This window comes from Trifolium pratense, linkage group LG6 (assembly GCF_020283565.1).
Source record: "Trifolium pratense cultivar HEN17-A07 linkage group LG6, ARS_RC_1.1, whole genome shotgun sequence".
NCBI classification, from domain to species: Eukaryota; Viridiplantae; Streptophyta; class Magnoliopsida; order Fabales; family Fabaceae; genus Trifolium; species Trifolium pratense.
Window position 1 is genome coordinate 25,736,421 of NC_060064.1, and position 14,522 is coordinate 25,750,942.

The 14,522-nt window shown below is 33.0% G+C and overlaps 3 protein-coding genes across 3 annotated transcripts; 1 reads left to right on the forward strand and 2 right to left on the reverse strand.

Annotated features, from left to right (window-relative positions):
• Positions 1 to 2,081: 2,081 nt before the first annotated feature.
• Positions 2,082 to 3,644, forward strand: LOC123891985. The gene is made up of 3 exons (XM_045941844.1): positions 2,082 to 2,705; positions 2,797 to 3,432; positions 3,537 to 3,644. Exons 1-3 carry the CDS (start codon positions 2,082 to 2,084, stop codon positions 3,642 to 3,644), a joined length of 1,368 nt encoding a protein of 455 aa, XP_045797800.1.
• A 1,692-nt stretch (positions 3,645 to 5,336) lies between these two features.
• On the reverse strand, positions 5,337 to 7,036 carry LOC123891986. The gene is made up of 3 exons (XM_045941845.1): positions 6,410 to 7,036; positions 5,554 to 6,318; positions 5,337 to 5,459 (listed from the first exon to the last, which is right to left on the reverse strand). Exons 1-3 carry the CDS (start codon positions 7,034 to 7,036, stop codon positions 5,337 to 5,339), a joined length of 1,515 nt encoding a protein of 504 aa, XP_045797801.1.
• Positions 7,037 to 8,858: 1,822 nt separating this feature from the next.
• LOC123888426 (G8 domain-containing protein DDB_G0286311-like) lies at positions 8,859 to 11,843 on the reverse strand. Its single transcript, XM_045937490.1, has 6 exons — positions 11,544 to 11,843; positions 10,717 to 10,879; positions 10,382 to 10,391; positions 9,712 to 10,124; positions 9,508 to 9,631; positions 8,859 to 9,403 (listed from the first exon to the last, which is right to left on the reverse strand). The coding sequence occupies exons 2-6, from the start codon at positions 10,830 to 10,832 to the stop codon at positions 9,320 to 9,322; spliced, it is 747 nt and encodes a 248-aa protein (XP_045793446.1). The 5' UTR covers positions 10,833 to 10,879; positions 11,544 to 11,843; the 3' UTR covers positions 8,859 to 9,319.
• Positions 11,844 to 14,522: the final 2,679 nt, after the last annotated feature.

Consider the following 14,522-nt stretch of genomic DNA (forward strand, 5'->3'; position numbering starts at 1 on the left):
CTTCTATTTCCTTTTAGAATTCTTTATTTTCTCATATGAATATTTGTGCTTCTCATTCTTATCAAACTCTCCAATTCTCTATTCTTCTTATTAAAATCTGGTCTGAATAGTATCAATGATAATTTATCTATGTCTGTTCATGTATGGGAAGAAACTCAAAAGAAGAAGAAATTGAAACTGTAACTTCCAATCTCGTCTAAAAAATAACAAAAACACCTATTGTTGTTAGGTTAACATGAAAGAAAGAAGAAACCTTTGCGATTCTTAAAAATCAGAACCTCCAAACCGCAAAAAAATCAGAACTTTTCCGAGTCTTTTCCTCAACGTTATGCCGCAAAAAAAAAAAAACTGCAGAACCGCAAAACCGCTGAACCGAGCCCGGCCGGTTCGCCGGTTCGTACCGGTTCGAAACCGGTTCAAACGTTTTTATACCGGTCGGGTTACTGTCCGTTTTTTGATGCTAACCGAACCGTCTTTCATCCCGGTTCCCGGTCCGACCGGTCCGACCGGCCGGTCCGGTCCGGTTTTGATAACCTTGGCGATTACTATTGTTTAGGGACTCGTCGACGATCCAACCTCGCTCTTTTATCATTTGAATTCTAAACATTTTCTTACAAACCAATTACTCAAACAAACCCCCAAAATGTGTTCTAATTTTAGTATGTTCATAAACACAATGACTTTGGGAGAATCACGCAATTCCTGAGGATCGACATCTTTTATTACTCAATGACTTTGATTCAATATATGGTTGCACTTGCAGGGTCTCAGCATACTAAAAGCCTCATTGACCACAACCTCTGCTTTGACAAACGGTCTCAGTGTTTCCATAACAGACCAATTCCTGCAAGAACAAAGGTCTCAGTCTATCTATAAACGAGCTAAGCTTGCAACAACGGCAACCAATTAAAAGTTATGGATGCTTCGCGATAGAGTACTATAGATGACTTGTTCGACACAATTTTGATCAAATATTTTGTTTTGTTCAGTTAAATATTCTGAAAACTTCTGGTGTTTTTTATTTCTCAATAAAATTTATATATAAAAGTGTTTCAAACTGGTTCAAGGGCCTATCCGCATGCTGGACCGGGTTACCCGACCCAAAAGAAATAACAATGTGGATCATACAATGGACACACTCTCATTACAGGCGATTTCCACTTGACTAGGACACGCGGACTGCTTGGCACAACCGCCTTGCCATCAGACAACATGTTACAATCACAAGGGGGCAAAATAATATTTTAGGTCTTTTCTAACCTAATTATTTGTTTATATAAAGGCCTTCAAATTTCAAAAGGCTACATCGTGTGAATTATCTAAATCTAAATACCTCCCATTTACAGCGCTTGCTGACTTGACCGTCCGAGTGTGAACAGGTTCCCATCTCATTTCCAACGAGTTACGATCAACAAATAACTAGAAATCCACTAGCCAAAACTCATACACAATCCAGATCTCAGGTCTGAAATAGATCAAAAAGTTATATAATTTGGTCTTTTAAGTTTTTTTTTTTGTATTTTTATTTTTATATTGGTCCCTTAAATCTTAAATATTGAACACTTTAATGCTTTAAGTTATAAACCTTAGACAATTTAATTCTCCTATTAGAGATTAAAATATTTTAATATTTTTAATATATGGGTCTAAGGACCAAAATGTTCAACATTCACAAGGATGAAAATGAAACGAAAAAAAACTTGAGAAACAAATTATTTGATGTTTCTAATTTAAGGGATTAAAATGAGAACAAAAATACTCAAGGAACCTGAATAAAACTTAAATTTTATTTTATCAAAAACTTAAATTAATTTAAAGAACTAAAAATGTAGAAAAATAGAGTTTGTTCAACAAAAAATTGTTGAAAAAAATTGAAGACATGCCGTTTCATTGCTAGATTACTGAATATCAGGAGCCATGCCGTTTGATTGCTAATGTGATTAGTTATTGCTTACCTTTCAAAAGTTATCTAGAAACCATAACACATTGAAGAAACTTAATTCTTCCAACTTTTACTCCTTATTAATATAGAAGTACTCCTAGAAATTTTTCCTATGACTTCATTTTCTTAGATTCTTACCATGGCGGCAAATCAATCAGATGATCAAGTTTCACTAGCAGTTTTTGTGGACAAAGAGAAAAGTAAAGTTGTGTATGCTGAGGCCGGAAAGGATTTTGTTGATGTTCTTTTGAGTTTCTTGACATTGCCGTTAGGGACTATTGCTAGACTTGTTGCTAAAGAGTCGAATATTGAAGCTGTTCAATTTGGTAGCATTAGCTCACTCTATCAAAGTATCTCAGATCTTGGGGAAGAACATCTATGGAATAAAACCTGCAAGGAAATGTTGCTGCAGCCTAGAAACTCCATGGAAGCTTATTGCCAGAAGATGAAATTGAACATCGATGAAACAGAAAGCTTGTCGTTCTTTTTCTGTGAGGACGATAATTGCAAAAGAGAAAATGGGTGCAATGTGAGTACTTTCAGGGACCAAAAAGGAATTTGTGGAAAGCTATTGAATATAATGCGCCAACCAAAAACCAGTGACGAAAACGGCTTTGTTCATGAAACTTCTACTTTTATTATTTCTTATGATCTTTTTGTGATGCCTAATCTTTTTGAAACAAGACTAAATCTCCTTCAGAAGCTTGGAGTCACTGATTTTGATACTATTGATAAAAAGATGGTTAATATCAGCAAGAAAGAGGTACATTTTCTAATTTTTGTAATTTTTCTCTTTATTGTAGTATTGTTCTGTTTATCATCTCAATAATTATTTAATGTCTGGTTTTGAATAGGTAATTGATCTTCTCAAGTTGTCTTTGATATCTAAGACTCCTCTGACAGACTTTATATTTAAAAAGGAAAAATTCATTCTCAATTTTGACCCACTAAATCTTAGTGAGTTTTTGATCGGAGAGGCAAAGGATTCATCGATAAATATGGTCGTGAAAGTAGTGAGAAGAAAATCAAATATAAAAATTCTATTTGTCGAAGCACAAGAAGATTTTGCTGACTTTGTTTTTAGTTTTCTCACCTTTCCCCTGGGAGGAGTGTTGCATATGCTTAAGGGACACTCTTCTATAAGCTGCATTGAAAATTTATATAAGAGCATGACAGAGTTGTGTCCAGAGAGGTATTTAAGGTCACAATATGTCAAAGACAGACTAAGTAGTCCATGTATTGGCCTGCAATTTGAAATTAGGAACCAAATACTACCCATCGGTGCAGAACCATTTTCTCATTTATTCAATTTTGTTGATCCAAAATCCCCTATTTATGGAGGATATGCTAGAGGACCAACATCATTCATGGTGACGGATGACTTAGTTGTGAGTCCAATGTCATCTATTTCTGGTCTTGCATATTTAGAAAGAATGAAGGTCCCTCTTAATGATGTAGAAGAATGTTTCATCCGTATTGGTCGGATGGAGGTAAGGCATCTGTAGATTTCATTTTTGACACAATCTTTCATTTTAATATTTTTTGAATCAGATTGATAGTAACTCACAGTATTTGATTGAATATATGGTTGCAGTGTCTCAGCATACTTAAAGCGTCATTGATCTCAACATCTGCTTTGACAAACGGTCTCAGCCTTTGCATATTACATCAAATGTTTCGTGAATATTGTAACATTACATAGCCAGTCAGTTCAGGAATATAAGTACGTAGTTATGAATGTTATAACTACAGCTGTAACGTGATACTATTTCCGATCTTTTTTATAAGAAACAATTAACTTTTTAGACTAAATACATCAACTATTCAATGAACCTAAAAAGTGAGTTCTTTCTTATAAAAATGATAGGAGGAAGTATTTGAGAGTAGTTGACGGACTTTATTTATCAAATATTTTATTACATTTCATATGGAGAATATTCTGAAATGTGATAGTGGTGTATTTTCATTTCTCATCAATATTGTACCATGATGACAGCAAGTCATTTATTAATTTTAATTGCAATTTCACAGTAGTTTCATAAATTTTAAGGAAAAATGCATGGTCAAATAGAAGATTTTATGAAGAAATTAACATATCAAAGAGATTGAAGACAAAACACCAAAGGAGAAAAAGACTTATAAAAATTTCACAAGTTTTGAAGTGTGCATTCTCTGGATTTCTCGCGTCACGAACGGAATGTGCTAGCTACGCGAATTTGCTTTACAAAGGAACGAGTGACGTCATCCGCTACAGTAGCGCGTTCAGCTTGACCTTTCACTTGAATGAAGTGGCAGCAGGGTAATGGACGCGATCTCATCTTATTCTTATTCTTATAGTGGCACGATCTGCCCTATTTTCATTCATATATATGTAGCAGCCTTTATTAAGAAAAGAAATTTTGATACATTGAAAATCACACAGACTTTGGAGAAAGGGAATTGACGGCCGTAACCTAGAGATAAAGTAAGTAGTGCAGCATCTACAAACGATGTAACTGATGCAACAATGACAAGTAGTTTAATAACCGTAGCAAGTGGTGCCACAGTATCTATATGAACCTGATGTGCCATCACTGGAGGTCAGAAGTGGGCAAGCATTCGAAGGATTTTGGCGAAAGGAAACCCTTATCTAAAAAGGAAGCCTAAAGCACAGACAAATCCATAACTGGCTGAGGACAGTGTACCACCCTTTGAAAATAACACGATGCAAGAGTATGTTGGAAAGGATATATGCAGTTAATTAAAATAACGATCATTTTCCTTCAACTGCTACTGCCCCATATGTAAATTAAGTACTATGGCAGTATGGCTGTATACTAGCTAGCACCGGCCAATTTTGAGATCTTATAGACTCGGTCACTTCTGAGGGGAGTAAGAATGGATTGAGTGTCAAGATTGCAACATGTCATGCTGGCAAGTCGGGTAGAACCAAATACTAGGATCAATATATATAATTCATCTTGCGAATGTATTGATCAGGATTTTCATTTATATCAAATTAAAGATTGAAAGATGCAGAGCAACACAGTTTTCTTTATGTGCAATTTTAAGGATTGAATCGTTACAATTGTTGCAAGGTTTGATTTCTGCTTTTAGCTTTATAACTATTTTCATGTTACTAATGTAGACATGTACGTAGAAAGATTAAACTACAGAATATTCATTGGAAACAATTCTTTGATGGATGTGTTCATTAATTAATGCAACGATCTTGTAAAGATATAGTAAAACTTCCAAAACAAAACACATCATAAACATTGCTTGATAATCAAAACATAAATATAGAAGTACTTATACTAAAATTCAGCATATTAAGAATCAGTACATTAGGCTCATCGATTTTGATGGTGATTAATCGCCTCAGTCACTACTTTACCGATGGTACTGTATAGCATTAGTTTGAGATATTCTCATCCTTGACTTTAACAAATGTCTGAACCTTGACTTTAAGAAATGGACCAAGTCCATTGGTCAGAGCAGAACATGACATCAAAGAAGCTTTCAAAATGCTAAGACCCTGCAACAAAACCAAAGGAATAAAATAAACTATTGTGAATTGAAGTTTGTTGAAATCATAATAATTAATGTAAAAGTAACATCTTTTATTTTACCTCTTTTTTTCCAATAGTAATCACTTTTTCCTCCAAATCAGAAGAAGGAACACCTAATTTACTCAAAAATGAAATGACAGAAACAGAAGTACTTTGAGTAACCACCAAGTCATCAGTCACCATGTACAATGCCGGACCCTTCATGAATCCTCTTCCACCACATTCACCATACTCTTCACCGATTGATGACTGTGGCTCCACAAATTTCAATGGAACACATAACTCTTTTGAAGTTATTGAAGGTTCCTCAAAAGCAGTTAAATATCCATGAAATCCAGTTTTTCGCCTATTATATCTTGACACAATAAAGTAATCAATCGCAGACGTTTCTTCAAACGGTAACAACTGGTCACAGAGTTTGAACTGGTGAGCAAGTTTAGATTTAACCAACTTATCCTTTAAATCAGAGGATCTCAAATATGTGTCACTATCCAATTCAACAATGCTCTTGTAAAAATTGTTGATGCTTGAATCACATGAGTTTCCCTTTAACATGTGTTCTACTCCTCCCAAAGGAAATGTTAGCAAGCTAAGAATGAAGTCTGCAAAATCAGCATCACCTAAAGCAAATAAAATTTTGTTGTTGGATTTTCTTAGCATTACCTTTATTTTTAATTTCTTTCTTTCATTTTCCTCAACAATATTACTATGCAAATCCAATACACTAGTGTTGAGTTGTGGACTCCCAAGATTCTGTTTCTTAAGCAAAAATATGTCTGTCAATGGTGTCTTCGAGATTAAGGCACACTTCAATAAATCCAGTATCTACAAAATACCCAAAAAAAAATACAGTACATTAAAAAAAATAGTTCTAGCAAGGATTTCACCAAAGAAATATTTATGAAAAACAAGATACCTCTTTCTTAGTGACCTCAACAGTTATAAACTTGATAGCATTGAAGTTTTCAAGTCCAAGAAGATTCATGGGTTGGCAGATAGAATTTTGAAAACTATCCGGCTTCACACTTAAATCATCTGAAATATTAAAAGTTGCTGCATCTGTGACAAATCCTTCACTGTGATCAATCTTATCACTACCCGATAGAGAAATCAATGAAGACATAAACTTCCCACAACGGCATTTCAAATTAGAGAATGTGGTCAACAAGCCACCACTTGAATCACGACTACAGTACCAATCCTCGCATATAAAATAACCAGTTTCTTCTGTGACATCAATGTTATGCTTAAGATTTTGGTAATAGTCTTCCATTGAGTTCTTTGGTTGAAGCAGCATTTTCTTGCAAGCTGGTGTCCAAAATTGCTGTTCTTCAAGATTTGCCACGCTTTCATACAAAGTGCTTATGCTTCCAAAACTAACTTTGTGCATGTTAGATTCAGTGTTAACAAGTCTTGCAATGGTGGCCAAGGGAAATGTTAAGAAGCTTAGTAAGATATCCATGAAATCTTTCCCTGCTTGAGCAAATAAGACCTTATTTTTCTCTTCATCGATCAAAATTCTCAGTGAAATTGGTTTAGACATGATAAAATAGTTATCTGATTAAGGTGTGGTAATAATGTAGTACTAGTGATTAAAGTATTGTGAAGTGGTGATGTTTTATTCTCACAAGTAGAGACTATATAGGGAGAGAAATTTTTAAGGTTTCGAAACAATTAAGATTGATAGAGAGAGAGGGATAGGTAAGGTTTTTTTGTGAATTTCAATTCAACTGAAAAACGATTCAAATACTGCATGCGTGTCCTACAAGTAATGCTACTACTCCAAAAACAAAACAGAGATAGACATTGGTAACGTGCGAATATTAGACGTGACCAATAATGGATGGAAGGCCACGAAAATGTAACGTCTCAAGTAATTTTGTGTTTAACATTTTACTTTTGGTATTAACCCTTTGCTTCCTAGAGGTGGCGGTGGAAATCGAACTAAGCTTTTTTCAAACGATCGGTTCTAGGGACTTATTAATCAGTTGAGTTCAATGTCTTAATTAATGCTTTTAACATTTTTTCAGGAAGAAATGTAATGACACTTTCAACAGATAGTAGTAACACTGCTATTCTCTCCGCTCTTTTTTTATAAGAAATTTTTGACATTTCATATTCATTCAATAATTAATGTATTTTGTTTATATTATAGACTAAATACATTAGTTATTCAATATACCTGAAAAATTGGTTGTTTCTTATAAAAATGACTGAGGGATTATTAAACTATTTTTACTAGTACAACTTCATTCTTAATTATAAATAAAAAATTAACATATCTTAAATTTATTGAATAACTAATGTATCCGATCTAAAAAGAAGACTCTAAAAAGTAGACTCATCGGTTAATAGAGGTGGGAATAGGCTAGGCCGAGCTAGGCTTTGCCAAGCCTGAGCCTGACCTGTCAAAAAATCGAAGGTCTGAGCCTGGCCTGTGGCCTATCATAGGCTTAAATTCTAGGCCTGAGCCTGGCCTTTTGAAAGTCTGATGTGGCCTGTTAGCCTGTTTAAAAGCCTATTTCATATGAACATATTTAAATAAATAATTATATTTATTTTGAAATATACTTATGAACTAATAAAATAATGTTCCATTTGATATTTTAGAGAATTTGACTATATATGTCATCATATTTCAATTCTAGTTTATAATAATACATTTATATATGTTAAAAACTAATGTAGATTAATAAACTTAAATTACTTAAAAAGTTAATAGATTTATAATTTAATCAAAGTATAAATTTTAATATATAAATAATAATCGTAATAAAAATATTATTCATGTTAACTTAAATAGGCCGGCCTAGTAGGCCTCAAAGGCTTTTTTAATGGCCTGCGGCCTGGCCTTTTTAACTAAATAGGCTTATAAAAAAGCATTGGCCTGCTCTATTTAAAGAAATAGACTGGCCTGGCCTGAGCCTATGTAGGCTAGGCCTTAAGGCCATGTAGCACTACTAGAAATTTGGGGTTTTCGGACGGAATTTCAGGCGGATTAGAGATGGATTTCGGACAAATTTTGGACGGAAAGAAGGGTTCAGACAAAATTCGGACGGATTGTGTCACGTCCGAAAAACCCTCGTTGCTAATTGAAGTGTTCGTCTGCAATCCGTCCGAAATTATTTCAGACAAATTTCAGACGAAATTGGGACAAATATTGCCAACCAAATTTGTCTTACTTTCATTTGATTTGAGACGGATTTCAGACGGATAGCAAAACCTTTTTAGATAGATTTCAAACAAAATGCATACTGCACTAGTGAAAAATATATAGCCAATATCATATTCATATAGATCAATTAAACAACATAACATCAGTTCCTAAACCAGAAGAAAAAAAATAGCAGACAAATAAACCAGGATCTTTAAAGTAGAACATTGTATTTTTAAGTTTGGAATAAAGCAAAACAAAGTAGCACAATTAAAGTGCTAGTCACAGCAACAACTCAAGCAACCATACTGCTTGTAAGTCAAAACATCACAAACCAACTAAATTCATAAGAGTGTTCATCAATCTATGTCAAAACAAAACTAACTAGAGCCACCTAAAGTGTTGATAATGTAGATTAAAGTCAACAATTGACATTAAAGTTATCACCATTGTTGCTACTAGAGGGAACATGATTCTGATTCAATTCATCTTCTATGGGAGCTCCACTTGCAAAATTTGAAGGTAGTGGCATGTTGAGTTTTCCAAATAAAGTAACAAGCATGCTTTCAGTTGATTCAATTCTTTTTTGTTGCGCTTCCAACTTACTTTTTTGCTGTAGATTCTCAAGTTCTTGTTCTTTTACCTTTTCCTGCCACTTAACCAATTCTTGTTCTAGATTTGTTTCTTTGGATGCAAATGAGAATGAGCTAGTACAAGGCTTTGAAGAGATATGATTCTTCTTAACCAATTCTTGTTCTAGATCATGTTAAAGATACAAATTAGTAATCTAATATCATGATTCTTCTTTAATGTATAATTATCTTAAGAGATATAAATTAACAAACCTAATACCATATTACCTTAAATTCATTAAACCATAAATCTCTCATGTCCTTTGTTGATTTTCCCCATGTAGGACAATACCAATCAAATTTGCTCTTAATGGCAGCAGTCAAGAAACGAACAGCAGAAGATGGATTAAATCTATTAAAATAAAAATTATTGTAAGAAATATATGCATAATTATCATTTCTTAAAAGAATGATACCATTTTGTGCACTTACTCATTTCCATAAGGCATGATCTCTGGAAGGCATTCTTGATCAACATGATCATCTTGAGATTCAATATCAGATGATTGAGTTTGTTGTTGAGTTTGTTCCAAACTTTGAGGTATATGTGATGGTAATGGTGTTGGGGTTGGTGTTGTTGGCAACTGGGTTGGGGATGAGATTGGGATTGATGTTGTGGTTGGTGTAGGGGTCGAAGTTGTTGTAGGTAATGGGGTTGGTGTTGGGGATGAAGTTGTAGGTGATGGGGTTGGTGTTTGCGTATGGTCTGGTGTTGGAGTTGGGATTAGTGATGAGTTTGGCAACAATGGAGATGCATCTTGTAAAACATTCTTCCCTCTACTAGATGGGCATCGACCTCGAGAGGTTATGGACCTCCCACCTCTCTTTGAACCTCTACTTGACACCTAAAACAACAAATGTAAATATTTATATATATAGTATAATAACAACATCAAGATAAAAACTTTATAAAACACAAAAACTCAAATATAAACTCACCCTTAAATAAAATCATCCATAAAGAACAAAACACACAAGATAAAAACTCAAAAAAAATTCCCTACATACTAAAATGGAAGAATATCTAAGATACTAGCATATTGTTCAATATATATAAACTCATAAGTGACATCTAAATTAAGAGTTATGATAGAAAACTTACAGCAGCAGGACTGCAACGACGAACAAAGTCAACCGTAATGCAAGCGAGACAACGAAATTAACCAAATGCAATGTCAAATAAACCGAAATTAGTATAGAAAGTGACTGAACAAAATAAAAAAGGAATACACTAAATTTATGTTCTACGTTGTTAGAAGTTTGTATGGTTATATTATATAAGTTCAATACATTTCAATTTCTTCTCAAATTTTGCAGTCTGCAATTTAGCAACCCTACCAATTATAAATTGTTAATGTTATTATTAGCACAAACAAAAATAAATCATTCGGAACTAAAAAATGAAGTAAAAAAGATGGAGAGATTGAAGAAAGATACTTGGTATAGAGTTCAAAGTGTTTAGATTGGACATTAAGTGTGGCCATCATTTCCTTGTTGATGCGAATGTTTTCGAGTCGCATGCGTTCGTATTTAGTGAGTTTTGGAGATGCCATTGAAGACAGGAGAGAAAATTAGGAATTTAAGAGCAACACGATACAACCTGCACTAACAGAGGAATGACACTATTAGGGAAGATCTTTTATCGTATATATTCATGACATTGGCTTTAGAAAGATCTTTTACCAATAAACATATGAAATAAAAAAGCATTTTATTCTTGAAATAAGACAACATTGTATGTGATATATTTCAGAATCATAAAAAAGAAATTCCAAATGACAGTAACTTATCCTGCCACTCCAACAAATCATGCTATAAATTTCAACTTTCCAACCAAAATTTAAAAGAGTTTGGGATAGAATCCCCCCGAGTAAATTTATTAAACAAAATTTGCTGCAGCAATTAGTCTAACTCTCAGAACTTAAATGATTTTCATCGCCATCTAAAAACAATAAATTTGACTTAAGAGACACTAAATACTTAAGCACCACCAGATCCATATTTCTTGCCGAACACAACACTATGGAAACTGATATACACAAAAAAGATGGCCAATAACTACAAATCATAAGAGACCCCAAAACTGGGCTAATAAAACACGCACAGAACAAAAGGAAAAGCCCCAAACAACATAATACAACCAAATTATTTGAACACACTTATTTTTAATCTTATTATTTTCTTTTTTTTCTCTACAAATCCAGATCAAACACACTAAATAGCTCAAAAAAACAATCAAATATAGATAAAATGGAGGACAAGACCTGAACGACGAAGATGAGCTGCGAAGAATGGAGGAAACAGGTTGAGCAAAACAATACGGCAAAGAAGGGAGCTGGGTCGACGACCGTAGAGAACGAAGAAAGAGACGTGAACGGCGAAGATGAGCTATGGATAACTGAGCAACACGATTTGAGAGCAATGGGATTTAGGATCTGGGTCTGATTTGGGTTCTTTCATTCTAAGAGAGAAATGAGATTTTGAGTTTTTTTAGGTCACAAAGTTAGAAAAGAAGACTGATTTGGGATTTTGGAGGTAAAAACAAAAGAAAAAGAAAAATGTTTCCCTCTCACAAAATTGGTGAAATTTTTTTCCCTCTCAATAATTTTGGACAATTAGAGTTTTCTATTTCAGACGGATTTCAGACGGAACTGGTTAAAAATAGTAACAACACACAAAATTATGATCTGTCCCAAAGTCGTCCCAATATTTCACACAGATTTGGGACGGAAATCGTGAAAAAATTATAAAATAATCAACAATACGCGTTTCGTCTGAAATTCGTCTCAACCTTTCAGACAAATTTGAAATTTGTCCATAATTTGTCTGAAAGTGCAATTTTGCTTCAGACAAAATCCATTCCGTCCCAAAAATCCGTCCCAAATGACCAATTTTCTAGTAGTGTAGGCCGGCCTGGCCTGTTCCCACCTCTATCGGTTAATTCAATGAATCTAAAGTATATTGGTTATTCAATGAATCTAAAAAATACAGTAGTAGATTTTTTCTTATAATTAAGAATTAAGGGAAAATTGACAAAAATAGAATATAATGTTTCGGATGTAGTGTAGAAAGGGATTTAGATTCCCGGTAGTCATAAATTCATATGTTTAGACAAAATTTTAGGGTATTTTAGTCTTTACAACACACAGATGTATTTGCATATGTAATATATTTTCTCTTTCTTAGTTAATTTTTGCTTGAATGTACTATGTGAATTTGAGAGATCAAATATAGAGAATTCAAATCCTATAGAAAGTAATCATAGGATATAATATTGTGAATGTTAGTATGCAGCTCACGACATGTATTTTTTTTTTTTCAATGTTGAATCTGACAAATATTTGTTGTAATTCGTAACGGGGTTTCTCAATTCTCAACGGTCTATGAAATATTAAAGGCATATGCATATCTCTCAAAAAATCATTTTTTAGGTTCATTGTAAAGGTAATATGTATTTGGTCAATAATATAGATCAGATATATTACTTTTTCAATAACTTTTTTTTTTAATCAAAACTTTTTCAATAACCTAAAAGGTGGTTTTTTTGCTTATAATAGTGATCGGAGAGAGTAAAAGTCTTGGCACACGTATTGAAGTCTACTTTTGTCCTCCGGTCCTTAATACAAGAGGAAATTCACTTCTTTGATACATTGAAATATATATTAATGATACGAATTAGAGTGCTTTAATTAATGATTTCCAGCTCTTCTTGATCAATTTTCGCATCAATTAATGTACCTAGACTATGATATAAACTAGATACATTTGCGTTTGATCTGCTAAAAAACAAGGGACTGGACAGAACAACTCTTAATGTACTGTGTTTGATTTTAAAACTGTTCCTGGTACTGGACAAACTAAAGGCCAAGGGACATGACAAAAACTGAAATTCTTGTCCTCAACACAAGTTGTCTAAATTACCAAAATAACATTTTGTCCACCAAATATCATACAACACAAAGTTTGTTCAATATCTTAAACGTTTGTCAGTATTGTTCTGGCTTGTACTGTCCTGTACTGTTCTGTCCAGTATTTATATTTTGCAGATCAACCAGATATTTCAATGTATCTAGAAAATATATTTCTTATATTAATGACTAAAGGGAGTATTCTAGATAGATAAATGTTATTTATACACAACTTTTGAGACAAAAATACAACATCTAGGGATAACTTTGTAATTTCATATTATTCTCTCTTCCACCATCATTATTTGTTCTCTACCAATTTGTACTTTTCATTAGGAAAATGACATAATTGCCCCTAGATGTTGTATTTTTCTCTTGAAATTGTGTCTAAATAACACTTCTCTTCTAGGTAATGAGATAGTATGTACGTATAAAACATAGGATGACTTAGACATGATATCAATAAAACATAGGATCGACTTAGACTACATGGAGTCGTTCAAAAGAAAGGTTTTTGCTCGTTGATTATTCTATTCTTGTGGAACTTCTTAACATTTTATCATTGTCTTTAATTATCTATTGTAAAAAATTATGAAAATTTTATATTTTGAAAACATTCCTCGAGATAAATTAAAAAATATTTTATTTACTAACATTTAATTTTGTAAATTAATAAAAAGTTATAGTCAAAGTAAATTATATGAATAGTGCATCGTGGTAAAAATGACACTAAAAAAACAAAGAAAGTACTACGTATTAGATCAAATAAACTTATTATATGACAAAGTACACTAATATATAAACATAAATTTCAACAAAACAAAATTATATAAACATTCTTATTTCAAGGAAAGTACTATTGGAATATTGAAAATCAAATCTCAATAACTAAATAAAAAAAAAAAAACTCAAGACCGAAACATAGTAATTCAAACATTAATACATGGTCATAAAGTTATCAATTTATTAATCGTTTATTATCAATTTCATAATATAATAGGTTTTACAATTTTCTATATCATAAAATTAAGGTTCAGATAAGACCTTAATTACTTACACAAATAGTGTTACACATGCAAAATGCAAGCTGAATTGGAGTATTGTGACAAGAACAACTTAAAACCTTGACCCCGTAATATTTGCTGACTACAGCAGCACACTTGCTGAGGTCACACAATCCGGGCACCTCCCGTCCCATCTGACACACCTTATCTTGATTCTCAATGCTTGCTATTACATTATTGACAAAAACAATATAAAAATTTGTTAGGTAACTCACAAATAATAGTATTTAGTAAAGAATAGTAGTTACAAAATTTTAAGATATGATAAATG

Coding starts and splice junctions, on each gene's coding strand:
- LOC123891985 (XM_045941844.1), top strand. CDS start 2,082: ATGGCGGCAAATCAATCAGATGATCAAGTTTCACTAGCAGTTTTTGTG. Junction 2,706..2,796: donor TTAATATCAGCAAGAAAGAG/GTACATTTTCTA, acceptor GGTTTTGAATAG/GTAATTGATCTTCTCAAGTT. Junction 3,433..3,536: donor TCCGTATTGGTCGGATGGAG/GTAAGGCATCTG, acceptor ATATGGTTGCAG/TGTCTCAGCATACTTAAAGC.
- LOC123891986 (XM_045941845.1), bottom strand. CDS start 7,036: ATGTCTAAACCAATTTCACTGAGAATTTTGATCGATGAAGAGAAAAAT. Junction 6,319..6,409: donor TTGAGGTCACTAAGAAAGAG/GTATCTTGTTTT, acceptor GGTATTTTGTAG/ATACTGGATTTATTGAAGTG. Junction 5,460..5,553: donor TTACTATTGGAAAAAAAGAG/GTAAAATAAAAG, acceptor GTTTTGTTGCAG/GGTCTTAGCATTTTGAAAGC.
- LOC123888426 (XM_045937490.1), bottom strand. CDS start 10,832: ATGGCATCTCCAAAACTCACTAAATACGAACGCATGCGACTCGAAAAC. Junction 9,632..9,711: donor ATCATGCCTTATGGAAATGA/GTAAGTGCACAA, acceptor TTATTTTAATAG/ATTTAATCCATCTTCTGCTG. Junction 9,404..9,507: donor TATGGTTTAATGAATTTAAG/GTAATATGGTAT, acceptor AACATGATCTAG/AACAAGAATTGGTTAAGAAG.